Source organism: Camelus ferus, chromosome 11, assembly GCF_009834535.1.
Source record: "Camelus ferus isolate YT-003-E chromosome 11, BCGSAC_Cfer_1.0, whole genome shotgun sequence".
Taxonomy (NCBI): domain Eukaryota; kingdom Metazoa; phylum Chordata; class Mammalia; order Artiodactyla; family Camelidae; genus Camelus; species Camelus ferus.
Window position 1 is genome coordinate 49640220 of NC_045706.1, and position 25562 is coordinate 49665781.

The 25562-nt window shown below is 48.0% G+C and overlaps 1 protein-coding gene and 1 long non-coding RNA gene across 3 annotated transcripts in view; one reads left to right on the forward strand and one right to left on the reverse strand.

Moving 5' to 3' along the window:
- The window catches only part of HK1 (hexokinase 1), a 64713-nt gene that overhangs the window by 1366 nt on the left and 37785 nt on the right, over positions 1-25562 (forward strand). Inside the window, 1 exon segment of the mRNA XM_032491540.1 lies at positions 16327-16489. Within this exon segment, the coding sequence (XP_032347431.1) occupies positions 16327-16489 (163 nt within the window).
- LOC116667195 lies at positions 6424-9483 on the reverse strand. Of its 2 annotated transcripts, XR_004324007.1 has the most exons (3): positions 9211-9483; positions 7638-7816; positions 6424-6814 (listed from the first exon to the last, which is right to left on the reverse strand). It is a non-coding gene; the product is annotated as an uncharacterized LOC116667195 (long non-coding RNA). The 2 variants fall into 2 exon arrangements; XR_004324006.1 differs by lacking the exon at positions 9211-9483 and having other exon boundaries at positions 7638-7893.

Consider the following 25562-nt stretch of genomic DNA (forward strand, 5'->3'; position numbering starts at 1 on the left):
TGCTGCTTGGATCCTGGGTCCTGTGCTGAGTGGAGACCAGAGTGGGGTAGTAGAAGACAGGCCGGAGAATCTGCCATGGTCCCTCATGGCTACAAGTGACAGTGACTCTGGAGTTGTCAAACTGTGGAACTGGTGCTCACTCCCTTGGAGCACCCTGGAGCTTCCTTCTGGCCATGATCTCAGGGAGCTGTGCATGCCAACATGTGCATTTCATGAATTTTCTTCAATACTGTATATGACTGATGTTCTTCCCATTTCACAGTGGGGGTTTAAGGCCTGGATGAGTTCACTGCCTTCTCCTTGCACGTGATGCCCTCTGTAGCTCGAGACAACAGACCACTGAGATGGGGACCCGGATGACCTTGTAAGCCTCCAGCACCCACACTACTACCATCTGTGTGGTCGCCAGGGACCAAGTTGGGTTAAGGTTTGGACTGCCCTTAGTGGAACCTGTTTTTTCAGGCACACAGTGTCTAGCGTGGCCCCAGAGCCCTCCATTCCTCATGGTGGCCTGAGTCACATTCTATCCACTAGGCTCCTGTGGGCATTTTTGAGTGTGTGGCTCCTGAATCAGTTGATCCTCAAGTCCTTTCTCCTCTGAGATTGGCATTCTGAAATTCCCTCCCCGCCATCCCCTGGGCTCAGAACCTTGCTGGAGGAGGGTCTTGAGGCCAGGAGAGTGTCCAAGGTCAAGGAGAGTCTTAAAAACAAGATAGCTTTCTTGCACTTCATGGAGTTCTGCTGCTGCTTTCTGTGAGAGGACTGTGTGGATTCCTGGCAGGGTGTCACCTTGGCCTGCATCATGGGCTGCATGGCACTGCCATCTGTGAGTGTGATCTTCAGGGAGCTTCCTAGGCCTCCTGAGCACATAGTAGGCACTTGTTCTGATGGCCTAGTCTGTTTTCCTGGCCCCTACTTGTGCAGATACGAGGGGACTGCATCTGCTCTCCTGGGACTCAGGACTTATTAGAATTAGAGATCAGCCCTTCCTACCCACTACTTGCCCTGAGAAGGGATGGGTGGTGGTGTAGGACTCCAAGCCCTGTTCTTCCTGCGGAAACTGGGCCCTGCCTTCGACCTGATGAAGCCCCATTGAAGCCAGCCCCTCCCACCCCCCAACCTGTCTGCGCGGGCAGCCATGATGATTCAGCCCTCTAGCCCAAGCAGCCTCTGGGGCTCTGGACACAGCTCTGCATCCTCTTGATGACGGACGATTAATCTTCGTCTGCCTTCTAACCCTCTGGTCTGGGAATAGGAGTGGGGAAGATGGGGATGGTGCCAGAGGAGGTTTGTGGGGTTGCTTAGGACACAGAAGTGATCATGAAGGGGAATCATTTCTCTCCCCATTACCTATGAGACACCTCAGTAATTCAACCTCATAAATATGTCCTGGGTTGAAACAGGCCAAGAGTCTGGCTTCCTAGCATGGAGTCCCATTTTCCAGACTGTGTTGGCATAGTGTTGGTTGATGGCGCATAGTGTTGGTTGATGGCGTACTGTAAAAAGGATGCCCTGGTATTGACTGAAGTAAATACAAAACATAGATTTCCCTTTCACTCTTCTGGTGCTTTTGGGAGGAAAAATAGGCACACGTTACTTGTGAAAGATTCCACTCATCAGAATCCCAGATATCTGTTAATTCTACAGCTAGAGCCTGGGTCTTTTGACCTCCAAGTGACTTTTAACATGCCTCTTACCTCGCCTGTTCTTTCCACTTAGGTTAACCCTTAGGTGCCTGGAGGAGGGTGAAGAATTGCGTAGTGTTCTGTTCCTTGAGGAAAGGAAGATGGGTCTAGCAATGTCAGAACTTGGCCTCTAAAGAAAGACTAGATTTCCTTTCCTCCAGGGTTGTCAGAATGGTGAGCACATGCCAGTGGGTTTTCTGTAGGAGGGATCCTCATGACACTAAGGGATCCCCATAAGCAGGTGAGCAACAGGTGTGATTTGTCCAATGGCTGAACCTTCAGAGTCCTCGACTGCTCAGCCCAGCAAGGTAGAGGAGAGTATGCTTAGCAGTTAAAAGGCTACCAAGTTCTGTTTCCTTGGAGCTTGTGTCCTAGTGGCAAAAGCAAATATTTAAAAAATTGCCCGTTTCCTTTTTGCTCAGGGTTGAGAGAGAGAGATGAGCTTTGGAAAATTATGGAAAGTGTCTCGTGCACCTTTCCATCTGCTGTTATACAAATATCCAGTGAGAGCCTTACTCCGAGGTGAATCTTCATTTCATAATCCCTGTCCCCTCTACCTTGAATATTCCTTGGAGTTCTCCCCCAGGAGAATCCCTAACACTTCATTTGGTTTGATAATTTGGGACTGTCGTGAGCAAATAAACTGGGAAAGCGGGTGGGTATGCGGGACTCTCACATCTGGCCATGCTGCGCTGTCCTCCCACACGCCTCCTGTTTTCTGGAGAAGGCATGAGCAGCTCTCTCCTAAAAAGATGGATTTGTCTCCATGTGTGTCTGCAGTCAGGGATTCCTGCCTGATGGAATTAGCCACTGGAGTCAGCTTTGAACACACCTGAGGATGCCCTGGGGAGATATAGAGAGGCAGCCACATACCTCTGAGTCCAGGAAGCAGTCATGGCTACACAGCTGGCACCTGCATATTGATTTGAGAACCTTCAGAATCAAATCTGATCATGGGAACTTAGTTGTTTCTTCAGAAAATGTTTGAGTCGTTTATTATGTGCAACGTATTGTGCTAGGCTGGGGTGACAACTATAAGCCTGGTAGAAGTAGTTCCTGTTCTCATGGAGTGTAAATAATTATTTGCTGTCGTATGGTAAGTGCAAAGTGCGGAATGCTTTGAGAGCTGTAGGGGCCAGTGATCAGATTTTGGGTGGGAAATCACCAGCTTAGGAGTTGCTTAAAGCCAGGCTTTAGATGTACAAGAGGAAATAGTACACTTAGTGTGTAAGGGAGAGTCAAATGGATAGTTACCAACATGTAGCTTTGCTTTCTCTCTTTTTAATGGTTTGTTGTTGCTGATCATTCTCAGACCCCTTATGGGTGCTGTATCAGATATCAATTATGTGGGTAGGTATATACGTACGTATATGTCTATGTGTCTGTCTATATCTGACAATGCACACGAACATACTACATGCAGGTGTGTGTGTGTATGATTTCATCTGATCTTTTAACAACTTCAGTGAGGTCGTCAGGACAGGAAGTATTAGAAGTGCTGTCCCTGAGTGCCCCAGGGCAGCTCCCTCCCCCTGCAGCTCCTCTCCTGGACATCCTGCTGCTGGCCTTGTGTGCTGCAGACAGAAGGCAAAGAGATTTATTCCCCATTTAGAAACAGCCACTGGAGGCTCAGAGGAGATAAGTGACTTTCTCAGGGTCTTAGAGAATCTGGAATGATCCTGAGGGCTATTCTTACTCTCCCTGCCTCTTTCTTCTAGGAGAAAACCTCATCTTTGTTGATTTTAATGATTTAACTTGGAATCTCTATTTTAACTTGCTCCCCTACAAATCAGTACATCTGAGTTAATTTTTTATTGGAGGTACATAAAAAATTTTGAAGTTAACATAATGAACACTTGTGTATCCATTATTCAGCGGGAGAAAGTAACAGACATGATTACAATTACATGGCAGACACACTGAAACCCCTTCTGTGCCTATCTTCAGTCTCATTCGTGTCTCCTTCCAGAGGTGACCTCTGTCCTGAATTTGGTGTTTATCATTTCCTGCATGTTTTTATACTTTTATTACATATCATGTATCTATAGGCAGTTGTAGTGTTACTTTATATGGTTTTAACCTTTTGTAAATGGTATTATCCTATTTGTATCCTTTGGCAACTTACTTTTTTAAACTCAACGTTGTATATTTGGGAATTCTTCCATGTTGATCCATATACATCTGTTTCATAAATTTAAAATGCTCTATGCTCTTACATTGTGTGAATACACCAAACTAATTTACCTATTCTTTTGATAGGCATTTGGGTTTCTGATTTTTGAATTACAAACAGTGCTGCAGTCATCCTTCCGTGCACATGCAGGTTGCTATAGGCTCTGGGCTGTGTGTCTAGGGGCTGGAATTACTAGGTAGAGGAGTGTATGCATCTTCCTGTTTTCAAGATTTTGCCAGATTGCCGTCCTCCGTGGTCATGCCAGTTCCCACTCCTGTCAGAAGTTTGTACAGGTTCCCATGGCTCCACGCCAACCCTTGGTACAGCCAAACCTTTAACATTTTTAATAGATAATTTTTAAAGAGTCCGTTTCTTCCCAGCTATTTCCATTCACATTACAGCATTTGAGCTTGGCTTAAAATTAGCCATTTCCTTATCAAGCAGAGCCCTTGTTGCCGAGTGTTACTGAGTGAAGTTGACAACTTTCATCACGGGCAGTGCCCACCCTGTTGGCCGTTTGCACTGTGCCAAGGAGGCGAGGAGATGCAGAGACAGGCTCTCGAGAGCTCTCTGTGTCCCCTTGTGCTCCAGTGTGACTCTGTTAAACTTTCTGGGAATTAAAACACACACGTGCTTTTTGCCTGCACACCCTCTCTCTTCCTGGGTGGATCTGACCCAGGCAGGGCTGGCTTATCAGTCCCCTAAACATTTCTCTGTTAGAGAACACAGGCCGGCAACCTTGCTCAGACTCTTCCGTAAAAGGAGAGGGTGACTGTGCCCCCTGCAGCAGGGAAACTGAAATGTGAAGTCTACAGCCCAGCCCTTTGTAAGCAGAAGCCAAGCTTGCGGTGCCGGTGCCGGCAAGAGACAGGAAATGTCGGATCACAAATGTTCACCTGATTCCATGCTAGGTTACGGGCTCACGCTGAGGCCTTGAGGGTGCCTTGGAGGGAGTGGTGCATTGAATGCCTACTAGGGGCCTGTCTTTCCTAAAATAGATCTTATTTAATCATCAGTAGTAATAACACTAATCTGAAACCAACATGTAATGCCGTTCACATGTGCTGCACCGAAGGCCTTAAATCCCCATGCCACCCCTGTGCAGGTGAGCTCCCTTATGATCTCCACTTTTGAGTGAGGACCCTGAGGCTCAGAGAGTAAACAGAAGAGCCAGCATTCAGGCTCATTGATCTGCTGGCAGAGCCCTTGTTTTTTTTCTTTTTAATTGAAATAAAACTCACATACCATAAAACTTACCATTTTAAAGTGTACAAGTCCGTGGCATCTCGAACATTTACAAGGTTGTGCGACCGTCTCTACCATCTGATTCCAGAACATTTTCATCTCCCCCAAAAGAAACCTCTTACCCTTAAGCAGTCACTCCCTATCCCTCCCTCCACCCTGGGGTCTACTAATCTACTTCATTATTATTATTTTTTTTAACGGATTTGCTTCTTGTGGACATTTATATGAATGGCATTATACAACATGTGACCTTTGTGTCTGGTTTCTTTCACTTAGCATGTTTTCACGGTTCATCCATGCTGTAGCATGTATGAGTACTCCAGTTCTTTTTGTTGCTGAATAATATTCAGTTGTATCTACACACCACATTTTGTTTGTGCATTTCTCAGTTGATGGATATTTGGATTGTTTCCACTTTGAGACTGTTTTGATGCTGCTGCTGTGAACATTTGTATGCATGTTTTCCCTGTGTGGACATACGCTTTCATTTCTCTTGGGTGCATGTATAGGAGTGGAATTGCTGGGAGAGCCCCTGCTTCTGTCCACCTGAGGAAAGCGTCATCTCCATGTAGAAATGAGGAAACTGGGGCCCCCACGTGGTGAAGTGACTTGCCGACAACCACAGTGATAGGGACAGAAACACTGCCAGGTCCCCTGATTCAGAAACCTGTGTTCCTCCCATCATTCCTCATCCAACTCTCATTTTGCTGTTTAGGGAACAGATCTAAGGAGGCAAAGAGCTGCGGGCAGGGCAGAGCTGGGCACAGGACCCTCCAAGTTCCCCCAACTCCCATGTCCCTTTCTTCCCTGTCGTCCCCAGCTACCAGCACACCAGCTTGCACCTACTCATCCCTACCTCCCACCCCTCTACTCCCTAGCTGCTCAGTAATGACCAACTCCTTACGCTTGGGAAGGAAACTGACCCAAGAAAGTCTTTACCATGAAATATCAGGGATATTCTCTGAGTTTCAAATTTCTCCCTCTACCCTTTGTCGGCTTCCCCCCATCCTGTTTGCATTTAAAAGAGGACACTCAGGGAGGCCAACGCTTACCCTGCTAGAAGACCCCCTAATGCTCCCTGCGATGCCCACTTCTAGAGATTGTTCTAGCATTCTCTCCCAGCCTCTGCCTGGCCATACTGTAAGCAGCTGATTTCTTTGATTGTTTGGCACATGGGGTTAGCCTTTGGCCACGTTACTCAATCTGACCCCGTTTCTCTGATGTCCCCTGGTGCCTCGCAGGACCCTCTCTAGCTTGGTGGGGTGAGTTGAGTAGGAGACTCTTGTCCACCATTGTAACAAAGACACCACCATTACGAAGTTCTGTTCCATTTTCATAATACTTTTACATTCTTGATTTAGTTGAGCCCTTCTGCAAGTTTGGATGTAGGTATTTCTTCTTGCAGCTTACATGTGGGGCAGGAGAGCCTCAGGAAGTAGAACTGATGTGATCTTGGTGGCCAGAAAGCAGTAGGGCAGGGATGGGGACACAGTGTCTGACACCAGTGGGCAGCTGTCACTGTGTGTGCAGATCCAGGACTTCAGATTTTCAAAGCAGTGCATTGCAGTGACCTCCCAGCAGAAATCGTTATCTGAAGCTCCCATGATGGGGATGCGGTTGGAGTGCTAGGGCTGTGCTGTCCAGAGCAGTAGCCACCCGCCACGTGTGGCTATTGAGCACTTGAAATGTGGCAAATTTGGCTTGAGATGTGCTGTTGAACAAAAAATACAGGATTTTGAAGACTTGTATGACAAAAAGGTATATAAAATAGCTCTATTGATAATTTCAAAAGTATTGATTACATGTGGAATTATTTTGGATATATTCGGTTAGATCAAATGTTATTAAAATTAATTTTACCTGTTTTTTTTTAAAAAATGTGGCTACTAGAAGATTTTAAATTAAGTAGGTGGCTTGCATTAATTCCTGCTGGAAGCACTCTGCTGGTCCATGAATTTTGTGGCTCAGAAGTTTGGGCAGAGGTACTCTGCATTTAAAGAAGTGGGTTCCTGGGGTTCTTTGGGCCTCAGTTTCCTCATCTGTAAAGCCAGGGGGCTGGAATCTGTTACCTCTAGAAGATCCCCCTAGCTTGAGCAGTGTTGTTAGGGGGGAATCGAGCTCTCTGGGCCTCAGTATCCTTATCTGTCAGATGGGGTAAACGGCTTCTGCTGTGCTATCTGCCCACTTATCAAATCAGAGAGTGGATGTGGAAACACTTGGAAAGCATACAGAACTGTACAGATGCCAGATGTTATCATTGTTGTTCACCCAGAACACACCTGTAGGCTCCTGCAGAGGCCTGGTCGGGGAGTGTGGCTTCCTGAGTAACAGAGGGTAAGGCGGCTAGAGCGCCGAGCCAGGGCAGGGATCCTGGGTACCACTCTGCTTTGCCACCACTGGATTCTGAAAAACCTGTGTTCTGAGGAATCCACATTGTCACAGATCTCCTGTGCCTACCATGTACGAAGACAAGAGGGCAGTTTTCATTATTACTCTTTTACTGATGGAAAAACACAGAGATAGAAATGACTTACCCAAGGTTATAGCAGGAATTTGTGCGGCTGAAGGAGGCCTGAGGATCCTTTGCTTATCAGCCAGGTCTGCTCCCACCACTGCGGTAATTGCAAGCCATGGCTGTGGGGTCTGGTTGTCTCTTAGTGAAAGCAGGGCTGTCCGTACTTCAGATCCTCTCTTCCCTCCTATCTGGAGTCACCTGGAACATTGGGATGTGTGAGTTTGGAGGCTGGCCCCGGCCCAAGCCATTGACCATGAGGCCCGGAGTGAAGCCTGTTGTTCTTGCCCTGCCACATTCCAGGGCTGTTCTGTTCCCCTTGAGGGACCAGGTACCTCCATTAGTTTTTGCTAGTTTAGTGTGACAGCTTTCTTCTCGTCCTGGGCAACGGCTTGGTCTCCCACCAGCAGAAAGCACCTCTTAGCAGGAGCCAAGGTCACCAGGAGGACCTTGAGCATGACCTCATGGCCTTATGCCATCCTCCTAGGAAAAGGAGTCTGGGGAAGTAGGGAAGGAGCATGGGAGTAGGGGTCTTAAGCCAGAGCCACCCTGGGTGCTGGGTGCTTAGGCCTTTCTGCATGGTCCCAGTTCCTCCCCTGTAAAATGGGGCTGATCATGCCCACCCTGCAAGTGTGCAGACTGGATTGGGGCAGGTGGAAATGCCTGGCAGGGCCCTCCTGATTTGTTGTGACTAAATAAAAGTGTTGTATGAACAATTCGTGGTACTTAATAGGTGCCCAGTCCACGCTCACTGAAACAGAACAGATCAGAAGCATAAATAAAATAATAGATGAGGCACTGAGAGCTGTGTCTGAACCTTGAAAAAGAGACTGGGGAAAGGGAACCTCTCCTTACAGTGTTTCATCCTGCCGAAGGGGCCCGTTACACTTCAGGGATGTTCACACACACAGCTTTCACCCGGAGGCCTCTAAAGTGGAATTTATTTTCCTACCTTTCCTCTGGTGACTTTCGGGTATTTGGTGGCCTCTGGGAGCCTTGAATAGTGGAGACTCCTGATTATCTGTAGGGCTTTTGTGCCTCACTGGGCCTTGAGATACAGATGTCAGGAGAGGAAATGGGGATCAGAGAGCATGTGGAGCACTTCATCCCTCATGGAGGGCTGTTGGCTCCACGCAGCAGGTCACCTTGAAGCTGAAGTGGGGGGCCTAGTGCTGGAGAAGGGCTGGGTTATTCAGGGAAGAGGAGTCTCCAGCCTTATCTGAGCTAGCAAACCCTTCTGGGAAGACCTCCCGGGCTAGGCGTCACTAGAGGCCTCCCTGCCTGCCCAGCAGAGGAGCCACTAGGTAGGCCCAGCCGAGAAGCCACCCGAGGACACTAAGGGGATACAAGGGGCCTGAAAGCATGGCCGCTACACCCCTGGCCCTCATGGTCTAGCTGGAGGCTTGGACCGTGCCTGGAGAGGACTGTCACACTGCACTGTGTCCACCGGGGTAGATCGCTTCCCACAGAGTGAACACAGCTGGCCGAGGGGATGCGGAGGAGAGGAGCAGCTGACGTTTGGGCGGGCAGATCATGGTATGCCCTTCGGAGGAGGTGAGTGTGGAGAAAGGAGCTGGGCGCAGAGGGGCGTTTACCGGCCTAGCCTGCTGGGCGGAGGTGGATCTGTGAGGAAGGGCCATCAGGGCTGCAGAACCTCTGTCGGGGCCCCAGCTGCCTGAAGGCCAGAGGATGCCAGGAGCAGATGGTTCCTGTAGGGAACACACAGGGTCCAAAGCGTCTCCCCTTGTGGCCAGTGTCTTCCCTGCTCAGAAATCAGCTGCCAAAAGCAGGACGGAATGGTAGGTTCCTCCGGCCGTCACCCGCAGCATTGAGGTGGGGCTGGGCAGGCAGGAAGAGGGGTGGGGATGTGCAGGAGGAGGGCTTGGACTGGCACACACCACGGCGGAGGGTCTCACTGGGCCAGGACCTTTGGGCTCACTGTGGCCTTTGAACTTCCTTCCCAGGATTGTGTGAAAGGGGAAATGAGCAATTCAGATAGCCTGTAGCTGCTGGAGGGTGAGCGAGGCCTCCAGAAACATCAGGCTGGAGTGATGTGTTTTCTGCAAAGCAAGGGAGCCAGGCTGCTTCTGCAGTGGATGGAGCTATAGGCATTAATGCCACCCATGTTCCCACTTCTCCCTGCTCTCAGAAGCCCCAGGCCTGGGTTCTCCTTGGGCTGAGCAAGAAAGGTACAGAGGAAGCAGCATAGGAACTTGGTATCCATCCTGGTTTTCTTGCTGACCAGCTGTCACCTTGGCCAGTCGAGTAACCTCTCTGGCCTCTCATTTTTCCTTGGGGCATTGGATGGTTGGCACCTGCCCTGCTTCTCTGGACAGGATAGTTTAAGGACCAGCATGTGAAAATGCTGTACAAAGTAGAGGCCTTTATAGATCAGAGGCAGGTGAACATACCCACATTACAGATGGAAAGACTGAGGTGCCTGCAGGGTGGCAAAGCTGGAGTCTGACGTGGGTGTCTGCATCGCCCTGTCCGTGCCCCATCGCTGAGCCATGCAGGGTCCTAAGAAAATCTGAATGTGGCTATTAGTGTAAGTCTTAGAGGCAGTTTCCAGAGGAAACAGGAAGGTGGAGTTAAGGTTTCAAGGGAGAAAGTGTTTATAATATGATTCCATTTTTGTGAAATGAAATAAAAAAGTCAAGCCCTGTACGTATGGATGTGTGGGTAGGAAAACTGTCCTAGAACATAAAACTCTATTAGCAGAGGTTTCTCTAGGAAGACTGAGGGAAGAGCTCAAACTTGTGACTTTTATTCGTTTATGAATTGTTTGAATTTTTTAATAATAAGTGCATATTGCTTATTGTTACTACGACTTAGTTAAAAAAAAAAAAAAAAAAACAACAGCCTGCTAAAACAGTCCAAATGTTTCAGAGGACTTTTGCCAGAATCTTTCATTTGCTATGGTTTCGGGCAAATGGCCAACTACCTTTAGTTTTCTCTTTACAAAATGAGTCAATAACGTTGCATAATCAATGCATTTCTCTAGGTATTTAGGTAAAAGGAATTAGGGACACATGATTATGAATTAGACAGGGAAGTGAGGGAGATGGATTCCCTTTTGTTCATTTAGATGGGAGGGTGGGAAATGTTTTGGGCACATTATTAAAATTCTTCCAGTAGTTCTCTGAGGTAAAAGTATTATTATCCCCATTTCAAAGTAAGGAAGGCATGACTCAGAGAGGTTGGGTAACTTGTCCAAAGTCACACAGCTAATAAATGGCAGATTCTAGGTTTGAACAGTTCTCTTCATCCACATCCTTGTGTTCTTTTCACCGTATGAGAAAGAATGGAAATTCATAAGGAGAAGCCCAAGATGAGAGCTTAGAAGACCTGGAATCTAGATCTAGCTGCCACTTACAAACCATGTGACTTTGTGTGAGTCATGGGCCTCAATTTCCTTGACTATAAAATGGAGATAATGTTATCTTTCCTGCCTGCTTCCCTGAGTGGTTGTGCCGGGAGAAGGGAACTAACACATTGAGCACCCGCTGCATGCCAGGCACCTGGCATCCACAAGCTCCTTTCTTCTCTTTCTGTGACATCCAGATGGGATCATGTGTCTGAAATCCTGTGTATGAACGGCAGAGCCTTCTGCAAACATGAGCTCTTACTAAAATCATCTTAACCACCCAGGGCTGTTCTTCCCTGAGTCAGTCTCCCTAAGAAAGAGAAGTGGTTCCCGATGTTGAAATCTCTGCCCTGCCCTTAAGCAAGAATCCTTCTTAACCCTTTACTGCCAGCTCCCCAGTTTCCTTTGCACGTTAAGTGGGAAGTCCATTTTAAAGGCTTGTGCTGGGCAGCTTCAGTCCCACCTGTCGTTCTGCCTCGTCCTTGATCCTCATGAAAGAGCAGACGAGAGAAGGAGGGGAAATTTTCCACAGCTGTGCCCTCTTCCACAGATGGTCAGGATGCCCAGGTCACCAGTGGTTATGGTGCCTCCTGCCACGACTGCTCTGTGCACTCGGGCATGTCCAGTCTTGAATTGTTTTTTTGGTGCGTGTTCTGTTGGGAGCAGGAGGTGGGGCTGGGGTCGGCCACAGAAATGTTTGCATTTAAACTCATGTAGGACTTGGTGAGGAGGTCTGACATCTCCTGCCTCTGGAGCTGCTGAGACTTTCCAGGCCCTTTTGGTTTGCAGACAGCCCAGGACCAGTATTTGTGCAGTGTTAGGGCACCAGTGCCTGCCTTGTGCAGCCACCCTTGTGAGAAGGGCCCTCCCCCTCAGGTGATGGTGAGAGATACCCTAGGGGCTGGACAGGGCCCTTGTAAGTCTCAGCTCAGAGTCTGCAAGACCCAGCTCAGCGTATGGTGTCTGAGGTCCTGGCACCTCCCCATTCCCTTCCCAATCTGACCCGAGTGCTGCATGCTTACGTCAGACACCGTGTGCGAAAGTGAGCCCTTGGGGACCCCCAGGGGTGTTCCTATAATGGACTCCTGGGAGTCCCTGTCTCTGTCTATGACAGATGTTGTAAAGGCTGAGGCTTGCAGCTTGAAACCCACCAGAACACGTGCTGTGCCCTTCTGTCACCAAGAGGTAGGGCTGGGGGTTGAAGGCACAGGGGGCTTCTTTGGGCACCAGTGTTCAGCCAGAGCAGCAGAGTTTGGAGGCAAGTCCTATGAGAAGAGGAGGATTGTGGAAGTGTGAGTGTGAGAGAGGGAGGGAGGGAGAGGGGAGAGGAGAATATCTGAAGTTGCTGCAGAGCAGAGACAGAAATAGAAAAGCTGAAAGGACCACAGACTTTGGTGGTCCCCCCAAACCAAAAGTGGTCCTTTTCCAAGCCTGCATCCCTCCTCCTGCTCCCCCCTCCTGGGCTTCTGGGCCCACCTGCTGCAGGAAGAGCGTCTCTTGTCCTGGGTTCTTGCAAAGATCTGGAGCAAACGGGCAGAGGAACCCTTCCTTTCTCCCTCCCTCCTACCCACCACTCATTCTTAGCTTCTTTCCCAACCAGGCAGGGGCATCGGTCAGCTATGTTTGCTGCATATGGTAAAGAAATGTGTTTCTCTTTTTATTTCCCTACCACAATTCCAAATCAGGATGATTATGACTGTTAGTAGAAGAAAATAATACTGTGTATGTAGGAAAAAAGACTTAAGAGAGTATACCTCCAGAATGCCTCCGGAGAATATATCCCCAGGAACGTACCTCCTGAACGAGAGGAAAGAGGCCCCTTGTGCAGCGAGGTGCTGGTGCTCTGAGCCCCTGGGAGATGCTACACGTGTCTCTCGTGCTTTGCTGCAGTGCGTCCTGGGCCGCTTAAAGGGCCACAGTCTACGTGGTGCGGGCCTGCTGAGTCTTGCACCAGGTGCTCGCCTGGCCGGGCAGTGTGGTGGGTGCCTGGCTAGTTCAGCTTCAGGATCTGCGCTGGTTCAGAGGTCCCTCCTGAGCTCCAGAGGACCAGGAGGGTGCCCCTTGGCTTATTCTCCTGCACCTGAGATCCAGGAGGCCTCGAAGTCAGTTCCAGCTCTGCCCTAAGCTGTACCCTCTTTCGGGCCCCAGTTTCCACATCTCTTCTGAGGGGGTTTGTAGCACGTGGTGCTTCATGAACCTGAACCACAGGGGGACAGCCCTCCTTCCTCAACACTCGGAGGCCAGGGTGTCTTCTGTGCTGCTGGCCTGCTTTCTTGCTTGAGGTTCCAGGCTCTCTTTGGGTTTGACTTGGTTGTCCTAAAATGTTGGGGTTCTGGGATTGCTGTCCTTGTGCTGAGATGCACCTTGAGTTAGGAGGCAGGATCGCTCTGGAACCATTCTTTTCTTAGAAGCTTCTCCCTGTCCAGCTAGAAAGCGTCAGCTGCTTTGCTTGGGCCTGACCTCTGAAGAGTAGGGGGACCGGCCTTCCCCAAGGGATGGGGACAGTTGCAGGAAGAGCATTGGACTCACAGATGTGAGACCCGACACCCCCAACTGTGTGCTTTGAACTAATCACTTAGCTTTTTGGGGCCTCAGTTTCTGTATCTATAAAATGGAGATTAAGATTATTTCCCTGACAGGGTCGTTTTGAAGGTTAAATGACCTACTGGATGTGAAAGCACTTGATATACTGTAAACCATAATGTAATTATACAGCATTATTCTAGCATCCGGCAGTCATTGAATTCCTCTTTTGTGCCAGGCAAGTGGGTAGTTCCAAAGATCTATTCAACATGTTTCCTTTCCCTGGGGAACTCGTGAGTTATCAGAGGAGATAGCCATGCCAGTAAACAGATCATGGTGACATAGGGTGAGGAGTGTGGTCGTGGAAACACGTCCAAGGTGCTGGAGCAGCCCTGTGATGGTGACTGCCTGCTCTGCTCCTGCTCACCCGTCCCCTCCCCAACACACAGCCTGATCTTTCTGAAACGTGTCTCATTGTTGAATACTCACTAGAGTCACATTCAGAGTCTAAATTTGTTCTCCTGGTTTTTAAGGCTCTGCACAGTTTAGCTCTTGACGGTCTTAGGCTGTGTGCTCCTTCCTCGCGCAGACCACCCTCCCTCGTCTTTGGCCTTCGCACACCCTCTTGCTTATGCCTGGATGTGCTCTCTGACATTGCCCCTCCTGGAAGCCTTCTCTGACTTGTGCTCAGTAGAGCCCCATGTGCTTCTGTGGCTGCTCACACTGAGGCTGTATCGTGACTGCCTCTCCCCGACCAGCATGTGGGAGCCATGGCAGCAAGGGCTGCTGATTGGTGCTGCCAACCTGGGGGTAAAACAGAGCATGTCTCCTCCTAGGGCCGTGATCTAGCCATTTGTTTCAGCTCTCAGTGGTTTCTGATTGCCCTTCTCTGTGTTGCTTTATCATGAAGGGGAAAGGAAAAGGGGGTTGCAGTGGAAGAGATGGGGGTGGGGGCAGGGTTGTCTCTGGCTGCAGAGGACCCTGGGGGACTCCTTCCAGTGCCCTAATGGTCCATGAGGCAGGAGACTGGCAAGGTCTATGGAAACTGGATCCAGAGGCTGCCCAGGACTAAAATATGCAGGAATGACCTAGGACTAGGGATTCTGTGTCCTTGAACAGGACATTTCCAGCCACCCTAAAAACTAAGCACGAGATGCCATTCTCAGAAGCAAATCAGTATCAAAGGTCTTTTCAACGTCATGGTCATAAATCTGTCTCTCCATCCGCTGGGAGCTTGCTGTGTGTGACGCTGCATGTGAGGCACTGGGAGGTCGAGGTGAATGGGGCAGACACTGTCGGTGTGACAGGTGTGGAACACAGTGGTCCAGGCTAGACCATGTGACCAGTTCTGAGGGAGGCGTTATCTGCAGCCTGAGGGACATCTGCAGGAGGAAGTGACATTTGATTTGAACCTTGAAGAGGAAGTGAGATTTGAGTAGCTAGGAAGAGAAGGAAGGGCATTTCAGTAGGAAAGCCTGGGCATCTCCCAGGAATGCTAGAGGTGGCTTGACTGGAGTTCTGAGAGCCTGGAGCCACACCTGCAGAGCATAAGCACCTTAGACATGGGAGGCATTGCAAGGTTTTGAGCAGGGGAATGAAGTGACCAGGGTCCAATTTAAGAAGGAAAATGTGGCAATGGTGTAGAGGATGGATTGGAAAGGAGAGAAGTTGAAGATGGAAAACCATTACTTTGAATGCATCAGGAACCTGGAATGCAGGCACATGGTTTCCAGGCTTCCTAAGGCAAGGATGACAGAAAGAATGATTGGTGAGACAGAGAGACGTCCACAAGGTCAGGCGCCACGAGGACGATGTCCAGCCTAGAGTCAGACACATAGTAGGTGCCCAGTAACTACTCTTTGAGAGAGTAATTGGGAAGATACTCTGGAGCAAGAAACCTCCAGTGACAACAAGGGGGCCTGAGGTTAGGAGCCCGGGATCTTTGAGGAGAGTGGGGACCCAGGAGGAGGAGCAGGTCAGTTCAGTCCTGTTGAGGAGGGCATGGTCTGACCTGGGAGTGTGGGCACGTTGGCCCTGGCGTACAGGCATGGGAACTTGGGCTGTCCCATGCCTTCTGGGGGTTATGGGGTTAAGATCTCTGTGCCCTGGGACTGCCACCCCATGTTCTGAAGGGCTCCAGCCCTTTGACCACCATTCCCACCTACCTAGAAGTCAGGCCCAAGGAAACCCACCTGCACCACTCTCTCACCACAGTAATGACAGCAGATGCTGATTGAGCACTTTCTGTGTTCTAAGGGCTTCTCCACCTCTTTGATTTCACAACATTCTGTGAGTTAGGTTCTGTTTATTACCTCAGTTTTTCAGTTGAGGAAACTGAAATTCACATAGCTATTAAGTGATGGAGCTGGGATTCAAACTCCAGGTGGATGGCGTCAGTGGATGGCCCTTGTTCTTACTTACTCTCTGTGTCTCTGCCATCCATGTGAGGATGAGCCAAGAGGAGGGAGTCGTGTGGAGGCTTAAGGTGCCTCCGGCATGTACTTGGGGATCGAAGGGCAGCATCCGTGTAGTATTCGGGGGCTGGAAGGGACCGTGGAGGTGCATTTTACAGGTTCATTTTACAGGGGAGGAACCTAGGCTCAGAGCATTTGCAAGCCTGCCCTGAGCGACATGGTTGATGGCAGTTGAATGACCTCCCATCATGTGATGTGCCAGCATGGGTGTTCCAGTGCCCATCGAGCTGGACTGTCTCAAGCAGGCAGGCACCTCACCCTGCCCTGTCCTCTCCCAGCCAGACTGGAGCTGAAACAACCTTCCTCAGCCTTGGCCTCACTGTCTTTCCTTCTCATCCTTCCCCCAGATTGACAAGTATCTCTATGCCATGCGGCTCTCTGATGAAACTCTCTTAGACATCATGACTCGTTTCAAAAAGGAGATGAAGAATGGCCTCTCCCGGGATTTTAATCCAACAGCCACAGTCAAGATGTTGCCAACGTTTGTAAGGTCCATTCCCGATGGTTCCGGTGAGTTTCTGTATTACCCAGAGATTGGGCTCTGAGGGCTAAATGCTCTGTGAAACCCTCCTTCCAGCTTTCATTTATTCATCATTCCATACATCTGTTGTCCCATCCATCCATTCGTCTGTCCATCCATCCATCTCTCCACCCATCCATCCAGTGTGTGTCTACCGAGATTCCACCATGTGCTAGGCGCTGGGGGTCCCATGGCTGGACTGGGCTGACCTGCCTTCATTGGCCTGAGTGGCTAATGACTTGTAATAAGAAACATGGTGTTTATGGATCTCACAGATGTTGTGTGAGTTACTCCAGTACATGAAAGGCTCCAGAACAAATAAAGAATCTCTCCATCAGGGCACCAAGGCCTCCCTTTAATGCCCCAGGTAAGTAGCAATCCTAGTGGCCACAGAGGTCTCAGACTCAGATGGGAGATTCAGGTCCCCATTTGAATAAATTTCATATATGCTAACTCAAAGTGGAGAAATGGTGAAGGAAGGTAGAATTGGGGAAAAAAAAAAAATTATCCTGTCTGTCTGTATCTATGTGGTTCATGCCCTACAATGGGAATTTGGGGGCTCCCTGAGGATTGTCAGTAGCCCCTCCCCAGAGGAGTGGCCTCCGTCCCTGCAGTGGGCAGAGTGGAGGCTGAGGGGGCACAGCCTGGCCTTGGCCTGCTCAGTGGAGGTCGTTCTGTCTGGCTGACCCCAGCTTGGTGTACACACAGCAATCCCTCTCCGAGCCCTGTTCTGTGCTCTAGGCTGGCGTTTACCTGCTGCATGTAAGGGAGGGAGAGAGACACTGAGAAAGTCAAGTTTCTCTTGGGGTTGAGAGTACACACCCCATACACACTCCTGCTGTTTCTTCCCTGCTCCGGAGGCTCTTTTAAAGCTGTGACTTGGGGCGTCTGGTATGTAGTCTGCACAGTGGACGTCAGGGAAGGTGCAGCTGTCGCAGCTGATGTTTACGGAAGATGGGCAGGTGCGCGGCTTGCAGGAGCCGACTGGGCGCAGTGGGACCATCCTACTGTGCCTGCAGCCGGCCTTTAAGGTCCTGATGAGATTGGGACGCCAAGGGAGGGCATTTGCTCTGTGGCCGCAGGTACACACACGTTGTGGCATTTATATCTCTGATGTTTCTTGACTGTTTAAAATTGACCCCACTTTTATCCTTTTGTTTTCCTTGAGGTCTTGGTCACTAGAAGTTTAGTGGTTTTTTTTTTTTTTTTTTTTTTTTTTTATAACTACTGAAGAGATTCTGGTCATCAGAGTAACCAGACTGTGGTGTCCCCTGGGTTTTGCTCTGATGTCTCCGGCTTTGTAGTTTGCTCCTGCTTTTTCCCCAGCCCTGGATGGCACCCGCATACAGGAGTGTTTGCGTCTTTATAGGAGTTCTGCAGGAGAGGTGTGACTGTGCCAGCTGTCCGCTGAGAGAAGAGAAAGGGGAAGTGGAGGAGGGGACCATGGGCAGCCCCCAAGGACCCCTGCTCTGGCTTTGCTTAGAGGCCTGAGAAGGATACCCAATCCTGTGTGATGGGCCCAGGGCTGACACATCCCATGAGAGATGCCTTCCCTTTCCTCCTGAACCCTGCGCGCCAGCCAGCTCCCCTTCCCAGGACTGTGTGTCAGCAGCGGTGCCCTCCCTCACGCTTTCACATATCGTTGCCAGGGCTGAGGGGCTCAAAGTGTGATCCACATACACTAGTAATTAGCCATTTGTGCCCATTTTGCTGCTCTTCAGACAGGACCCCAAACTCATACTCATTTGGGAAAAACAGCATTCTGCCGTCCCCTCTTAGAGATTCAAAGCAGACACTAACATACTAAAGGCCCTGAGCAGTTCTGCAGGAAAGGAACCTGTTTAACCCAGCCTTTTCCCCAAACCTATCTGACTTCTCCCCTCAACATCTATTACTTATATTTCATCTATTTCTAGACACTTTGTAATTTGAGTGCTCTGAACATCAGCCATGCGTTGTACAGTAGTTGCATCTTTGTCATCAGCAGCATTTTCTCTCTTCGTATTACATAAAATAATGAAGTGTCCACCATCAGTGGTGTCTTAAATGTGATGACATATGTGGTAACACGCCCATGTTGGGAAACACCGTCCTAGGGTTTGTGGAACTGGAGCCGGCAGCCTGGGCCCCGTGTCTCCTCCTGAGCCTCTCTCTTCTGTGCAGATGGGGCCAAATGTTTAGGGCCTCTCAGAAGCACAGAGCAGTGCTGAGAACGGGAGGAGGAGGGGGAGGTGCAACCAAAGCCCTGAACCACGGGGCCTCACCCTCCTGTGCATGAGGGCTTGGGTCTGCAGCCCTGCACTCAGAGCCCTTCCCCACCCCGCCCACCTCTGCCCTCCCCAGTGACTGATTCTTCCACCCTGTGTTAGTTTCCAGGGCTGCTGTAACAAAGTGCCACGAGCTGGGTGGCTTTAAACAGCAAGAGTAAATTGTCTCACAGTTCTGGAAGCTAGAAGTCCAAGTCAAGGTGTCAGCAGGCTGTGCACCCTCTGAGATGCTGGGTAGACGCTTTCCTCATGTCTTCTGGCTTCCGGTGGCAGCTGTCAATCCTTGGCCCTCCTTGGCTTGCAGCTGCATCTCTCCAGTCTCTGCCTGTGTCGTCACATGGCCGTTACCTCCTGTAGGTAGGATACCTGTCAGATTAGGACCCAAACTCATGACCCCCTCTTAACTTGGTGACACCTACAAAGACCCTATTTCCAAATGAGGTCACATTCACAGGTACTGAGGGTTAGGACTTCTACATATCTTTTGCGGGGTGCAGTGCAACCCATAATACACTCTACAGCCCTTCTCCCTATGATTTCTCCTAATATTCATAGGTGGGCTCAGATCATGTGCCCTGGAGCCTACACTCCCCTTGGAATGGTCCCTGCAGCCCCACACAGACATTGACATTGATGCCAAGGCCTCGGATACCTGACTCCGGTCCAGTCCCTGCCCCTTTGTGACAGAAGTGCCTCCTCCTCCATCTCCCCTGCATTCGTTTGTCAGCCAGGAGCCTAGAGGTCCCCTGGAGTAGTCAGAATGTGGGTTTCCTTCATAGTAAACCATGGTGCTATTCCCTTTTTGGAATGTTAATTACTGCTTCAACAGTATAATTAGTCAGTGACAGAATTAGTGGTAATCCCAAACCACCAAAGGATAAATTGGACTCACCGAAGTGGAGAGATGCCCTTGCTTGTTAAGTGGTGATGGCGCTTCCAGGTCAGAGGGAGAAACAAGCCTTTCCTGCTGACCTTGTCTCTGGTGGACCAGACTCAAAGTTTTGAAACTTTACTGATTTTTTGGAAATGTATCAGCCCATTTTTATTAATTTTTTCCCCTTTGGACATTTTTTTATGGACAGTGGTTTTCCTTTAATTGCTCTTCAGTGATTTATACATTAGATTTTTTTTTTTTAAACCCTAAAGTGGCTTTTGGCTGCTGCATATTCTTTTTGAAATAGGAAAGGTATGAATAATAAATTAAGGAGGAAGAAATTGAAACCTTTTTAATCTGATGACTCAGCTAAACAGAAGCCCCTCCTCAAAGCTGCCCAGGCTCCCGGGGACAGCTGCCCGCCTGCATCTAGCCTCCCTCAGAAGACCCAGTTTGCTCTGCGTCTCACTGGTGAAGCCTCCTCTTTTTTCTCCTCTTCTCATTTATCACTAAGGGTATTGTAAATACCAATTAGATTGTAAGCTTCTTGAGGGTAAACTGAGTGAACATTTCCTTGTTTCTGCTTCATGGTTCCTAGCACATTCTTTACCCAAAGAATAAGTTAAAAAGCGTTTGACTGCAGTGCGGTCACGGTTAATTTGGGGCCCAAAATATACATAGTGCTACTGTCCAGACAAAGGAAGGAAAAGACTTCCTTTTCCCACAGCATTTGGGCTAGTCTCTGTCTGTTTCCGGAAACACTGTCTGGGAAGATGGTTGGATTATCTCGAAAATTCTCTCCATCTGAGAGATCCCCTGAATGTCCAGCATTTTGGTTGGGTTTTTGCCGGTTTAGACACTCATTGAGTAGCTGGACTGCAGACGGGAGGAAAGCTTTGTATCTCATGCACAAAATTAAGTCATGGAGCAGGGCAAAGGTAGGCATTTCATGAAAGCAGAGTTTTTGTTTGCCCTGTATTCCAGCGCAGGCCTGGGCTCAAGAGAGACATCTGTCCTCGTGTTTGTTTTACCTTATTTGCCGGTAATAATGGCTGTCATTAGAAGGTGGAGAGTTGCCAGGGGCCCTTCAAATGTTTTGTTTAATGAGCCTGTCTAGAAGGGCAGTTCTCCTGGCTTCAGTGGAAATGGGAACTGTGGGAAGAAGTCTCAGCAGGGACAGGCAGGAAGGTTGAGGCCAAAGATTTGAAGAGGAGGTTAGAGGGAAGCCAACTGCTGCAAAAAGAGGCTGAACTTGAAATTAAAGGGAAAAAAATAAAATGGAACCCCAGAACACTGGATTCATCTCTGGCTCCATGGCTTATTATCTGTGCAACTTTGGAGAGATCACTTAACTTCTTTCTCTAAGCCTCCATTTTCTCATCTGTAGAATGAGCGTGACAGTCCTGCCCTCCCTCACAAAGCTGTCAAGAGAATCAGATGAAAGTGCTTTGGATCATTATTGTGACTTAATAACTAACTTTGTAAGAATTCTTTGGGAAGGCCTTTCCCAACTTATGCGGCCAGTCAGAAGAACCCTGCCCATCAGACCTAAATGTGTAGGTCTGGCCCTGGAGGAAAGACTCTGTGTTTCAGACTTCACTGGCATCCCTGTTATGTTATGGAGAAGGAGGCAGAAAAAAAGAGGGAAGCAAAGGCAGGCAGTCTCACCCCCAACCTCACTACCCCACAAAATGTGGATAAGCCCACAGACTGCCGCTCTAGTGCCTCTGCAGTGGGGTGGCTGGACGCCACAGCTCTGAATGGGGAAAGCAGCTGAGATCTAAGGGGAAGATAGATCCTTTACGGAGGGCAAGTTGGTATTTGGGGGACTCGTTCCCTAAGAGTGTTGAACTCAGGAGACTTCTGGTTATAGCTGAAAGAAATCTAACTCAAAGTTGTATAAGAAGAAAAAGGAAAATTCTAAGTTCACATAACTGGGAAATCTAGTCATAAGTTGGCTTCTGTAATCAGGGACTCATCTGTCTCTTATTCTGTCAGTCTTTGTGTTGACTTCATTCATAGGCGATCTCTCCTTTATGTTGGCAGAGGCAGCCCCGGCAGCCCTAGCTGACATCTCAACTCAGAATTAGAGATTCCAGAGCTGGTTTTGGAGAGGGCAGTGATTGGCTGATGTGGGTTACATGCTCATCCTAAACCAATCATGATGGCCGAAGTGGGGGACTCTGGATGCCCCTGAATCACACATTGGTTCCCTTGGAGCTGGAGCAGGGAGTTCAGCCCCACCTCCAACTTCAGAAGAAAAACAGGAGGTGTAGTTATCTAAAGAGATGCTAGACAGCAAACAAAGTTTACCGGAAGTCTTGTTGCCCTTACCAGAAGTCATTCCTTGGTGCTCTTTGCCTGGCAGAGGATAGGACTGAACAGACCATGCATTTGACCCAGGTAGTCCTTACTGAACTAGCAGCAAAAATGCGCTGATTTGCCTGACATGTGCAGGACTCAGTACTTGGGGAGGGAGGTAAGCATGTTAAATTTTCCTTGCCCTCAAACTGCTTATCATCCAACTGAGGGACATAAGGCATATATACATAAAAAATAATGGGCAGCACAGTATTTGCAAGTACATGAGTGACTAAGAGAAGGGAAGGGCCCTGGCCTGGCCACAGATGTGACCACGAGCAAGTTGTTCACCTGGCTTGGTTGGAGCTTCCTCATCCATAAACCGAGAAGGTGAGTTAATATTTGTCCCATGTTTCCTGAACTGCAAATGTGATTTACAGAAGAGATGCCAACTGCCATTTCCTTTAGCAATCACAAACTCACCTTTAGAACCAGGGTCACTGCTCAGGGAAGGATCAGGAGCTGCACTGGGCTTGACAGTGACCCCTTGTAGAATGCCTTGAGGGAAAGGCCCCCCTCAAATCCATCAATTGCCACTAGCAGATGTGTGGAGTGTCCACTATTTAGCATTGTCCTGACACCTCAAGGCCACCTTTTCTGGTCTCCTTCTCTGACCTTAACTCCCTGGGATCCTATTGACCTGTGCTTGTTAAAAAAAAAACCAGAGCGGTAGAGAGCTGGGGTGGACAGATCACAGCGGGAGGCTTGGATGGGGCAGGGGTCTTGCCTAGCTGCAGAAGCATGGGCCAGCCCCATGCACCCTGAGGCCAGGTTCCTTCCGGACCTAGAGGCATCTGAGACCATTTTCACTTCTCTTGCCTGAAAAACTTCAGACCTGGGTCCTGCAAAGGTGCTGCTTGAAACCTGACCCCTTCCTGCATGAAGGGCTGAAAGCTCTTACCTGTTCTGTGGTGACACTGACACCAGTAAGCAGGAGATCCCCCGCCATCACCTGGAACTTGAGCACAGGAACCTGCTTTTACTTAGGCCTTTGATTCAACTGAAAATGAGACTTCCGACCAGGCTGGCAACTGAAAAATTCCTCTTATTTTAATTCTTCTTCTTCTCCTCCTCCTTCTCCTTACTCTTCCTCTCCTCCTCCTCCTGTTGATGTACACCAATCTCTTTTTTTTATTAAGTTGTGATTAAAAAGCCAGTGTAAAACATGAGATAAATAAAAAATTTTAAAATTAAAACAGTAAATAAATTAACAAGTAAAAATGTTGAAACGAAATTAAAAGCAGCCATAATTTCATCCTAGCACGGTATTTGCTTTTGTGCCCTTTATTTCCCTGTGCACAAGTGGTTTCTCAGTGTTTACCAGACTTGAGTTTTCAAAGAAAGCAAAACAAAATTAAAGCTGCAAGGAGTCACGGGCATTGAAGAGCCCCAAAAGAGAAATGTAGCTGTTCCTGTTGTGCTGAAGTCTCACTCTGTTGCCATCCTTGGGGATCCTTGTCCCCAAGGTCTGTCCAGGAGGCAGTTTTATACAACAGTTAGGAATTTGGGCTTTGGATTCAAATCCTGGCTCTGCCACTCACTGGCTATGTGCTTGTGCAAGTTACCTAACCTCTTCCAGCCTTTACTTGCTCATCTGTAGAATAGGGATCATAATCATACCTACTTTGTAGGGTGGAGAGGGCTAAAACTAAAGAGAGGCATTTGAAAGCATTTAGTGACTAGAGTACAGAAAAGCTCAACGAATGATGGTAAAATAAAGTACTTTTTGATGTTATGGTAATTCATCCTCATGAGAGGAGCCACCTTATACCGAATTCTTTTTTTCTTCTTTTTATAAACCTGGTGGTAGTCTAAGCACCATGGAGGTTAGGATTCTGAGGGGAGCCTAAATAAAACCCTCAACAGATTTGGACAGCTTACAAGTCAGGGTCAGAATTTCCCACAAACCTGTGACACTTGCTTCCCATCATTCTCCCTTGGTCTCTTTCCTTTGGACACAGGAGCAGTTTAAAACTAGCGGCATCATGTGGTATATCCAGATGGTGGAATATAATTTGATCATAAAAAGGAATGAGGTACTGGTACCTGCTACAACATAGGCAAGCCTTTAAAACATTGTGGTAGATGAAAGAAGCCAGCCACAGTGGACCACATGTTGTATGGGCCCATTGATATGAAATGTCCAGAGTAGGGAAGCCTCTAGAGATGGGCAGTAGATTAGTGGTCGTTGGTTGTCAAGGGGGTTTGGGAGGAAATGAGGAATGACTGCTAATGATAGTTTCTTTTTAGGATGATGAAAAATTCCTAAAATTATGTAGTGCTGATGGTTGCACAACTCTGTCAATGTACTAAAACCTTTAAACTGTACACTTTAAAATGGATGAATTGTGTGATAGATGAATTATTTCTCAATAAATCTATTATTTAAAAAAAAACAACCAACCAGTGGTGTAGCTGCTTCCTGTTTAATGAACAGTAGGCAGAGCTGCCTTAAATGAATGAATAGGGCAACCACCCTTGTGATCAAGCAGCATCAAGCATTTATTGAGCCATCCTGGGTGCCTCAGGCAGATGCAGAGAAACCTAAGTTGTGGTTCTTCTCTCGAGAAACTTGAGAGGATAAGAATAGAAATTCAGTGTGAGAAGTCTTTGCTTCATTCATTGATTCCTTTATCACCCTCATTAGTCCAAGTATTTGTTGTGTTCTTACTATATGCCAAGCACCATTCTAAGTTCCAGAAATAGAGCAGCGTGTCAGAGCTTACAGTTTGGTGGAATCAAATACAAAGATGTGTCAGCTTTATAAAAGAGAAGCTTAAAAAAAAAATTTCTTAAAGAACATAAAAAAAAAAAAAAAAAACAAAACTCAAGGGACTCAGAATAGCCAAAACAATCTTGAAAAAGAAGAACAAAATTGGAGGACTCTCACTTCCTAGTTTCAGGATTTACTACAAAGTGACAGTAGCCAAGACAGTGTGGTATTGGTTTAAGAATAGACATACAGATCAGTGGATCAGAATTGAGAGTTCAGTATGTGAATCACATCTCCATAAAACTGAGACTTTAGAAATAAATCCATATATTCATGGTCACACGGGTGCCAAGACTTCTCAGTGAGGGAAAGAGTAGTCTTTTCAACAAATTGTGCTGGGACTTAACAGTGGATATCCATGTGCAAAAGAATGAATTTGGACCTCTACCTCATACCATATGCAAAAATTCACTCAAAATGGGTCAAATACCTAAATGTAAGACCTAAAACTGTAAAATTTTTAGATGGAAACATAGATATGAATCTTTGTGACCTAGGATTTGGCAACAGATTCTTAGATATGACACCGAAAGCACTAACAACAAAAGAAAAAAATAGATAAATTGCACTTCATCAAAATTAAAAACTTTTATGCTTCAAAAGTCACCATCAAGAAAATGAAAAAACAACCCACAGAATGGGAGAAAATACTTGAAAGTCATATGTCTGATAGGGACTTATGTCTAGAATATGAAGAACACTTACAACTCAACAATAAAAAGTCAAATAAATATTTTTTTAAATGAGCCAGGGATCTGAATAGACACATCTCCACAGAAGGTATAACA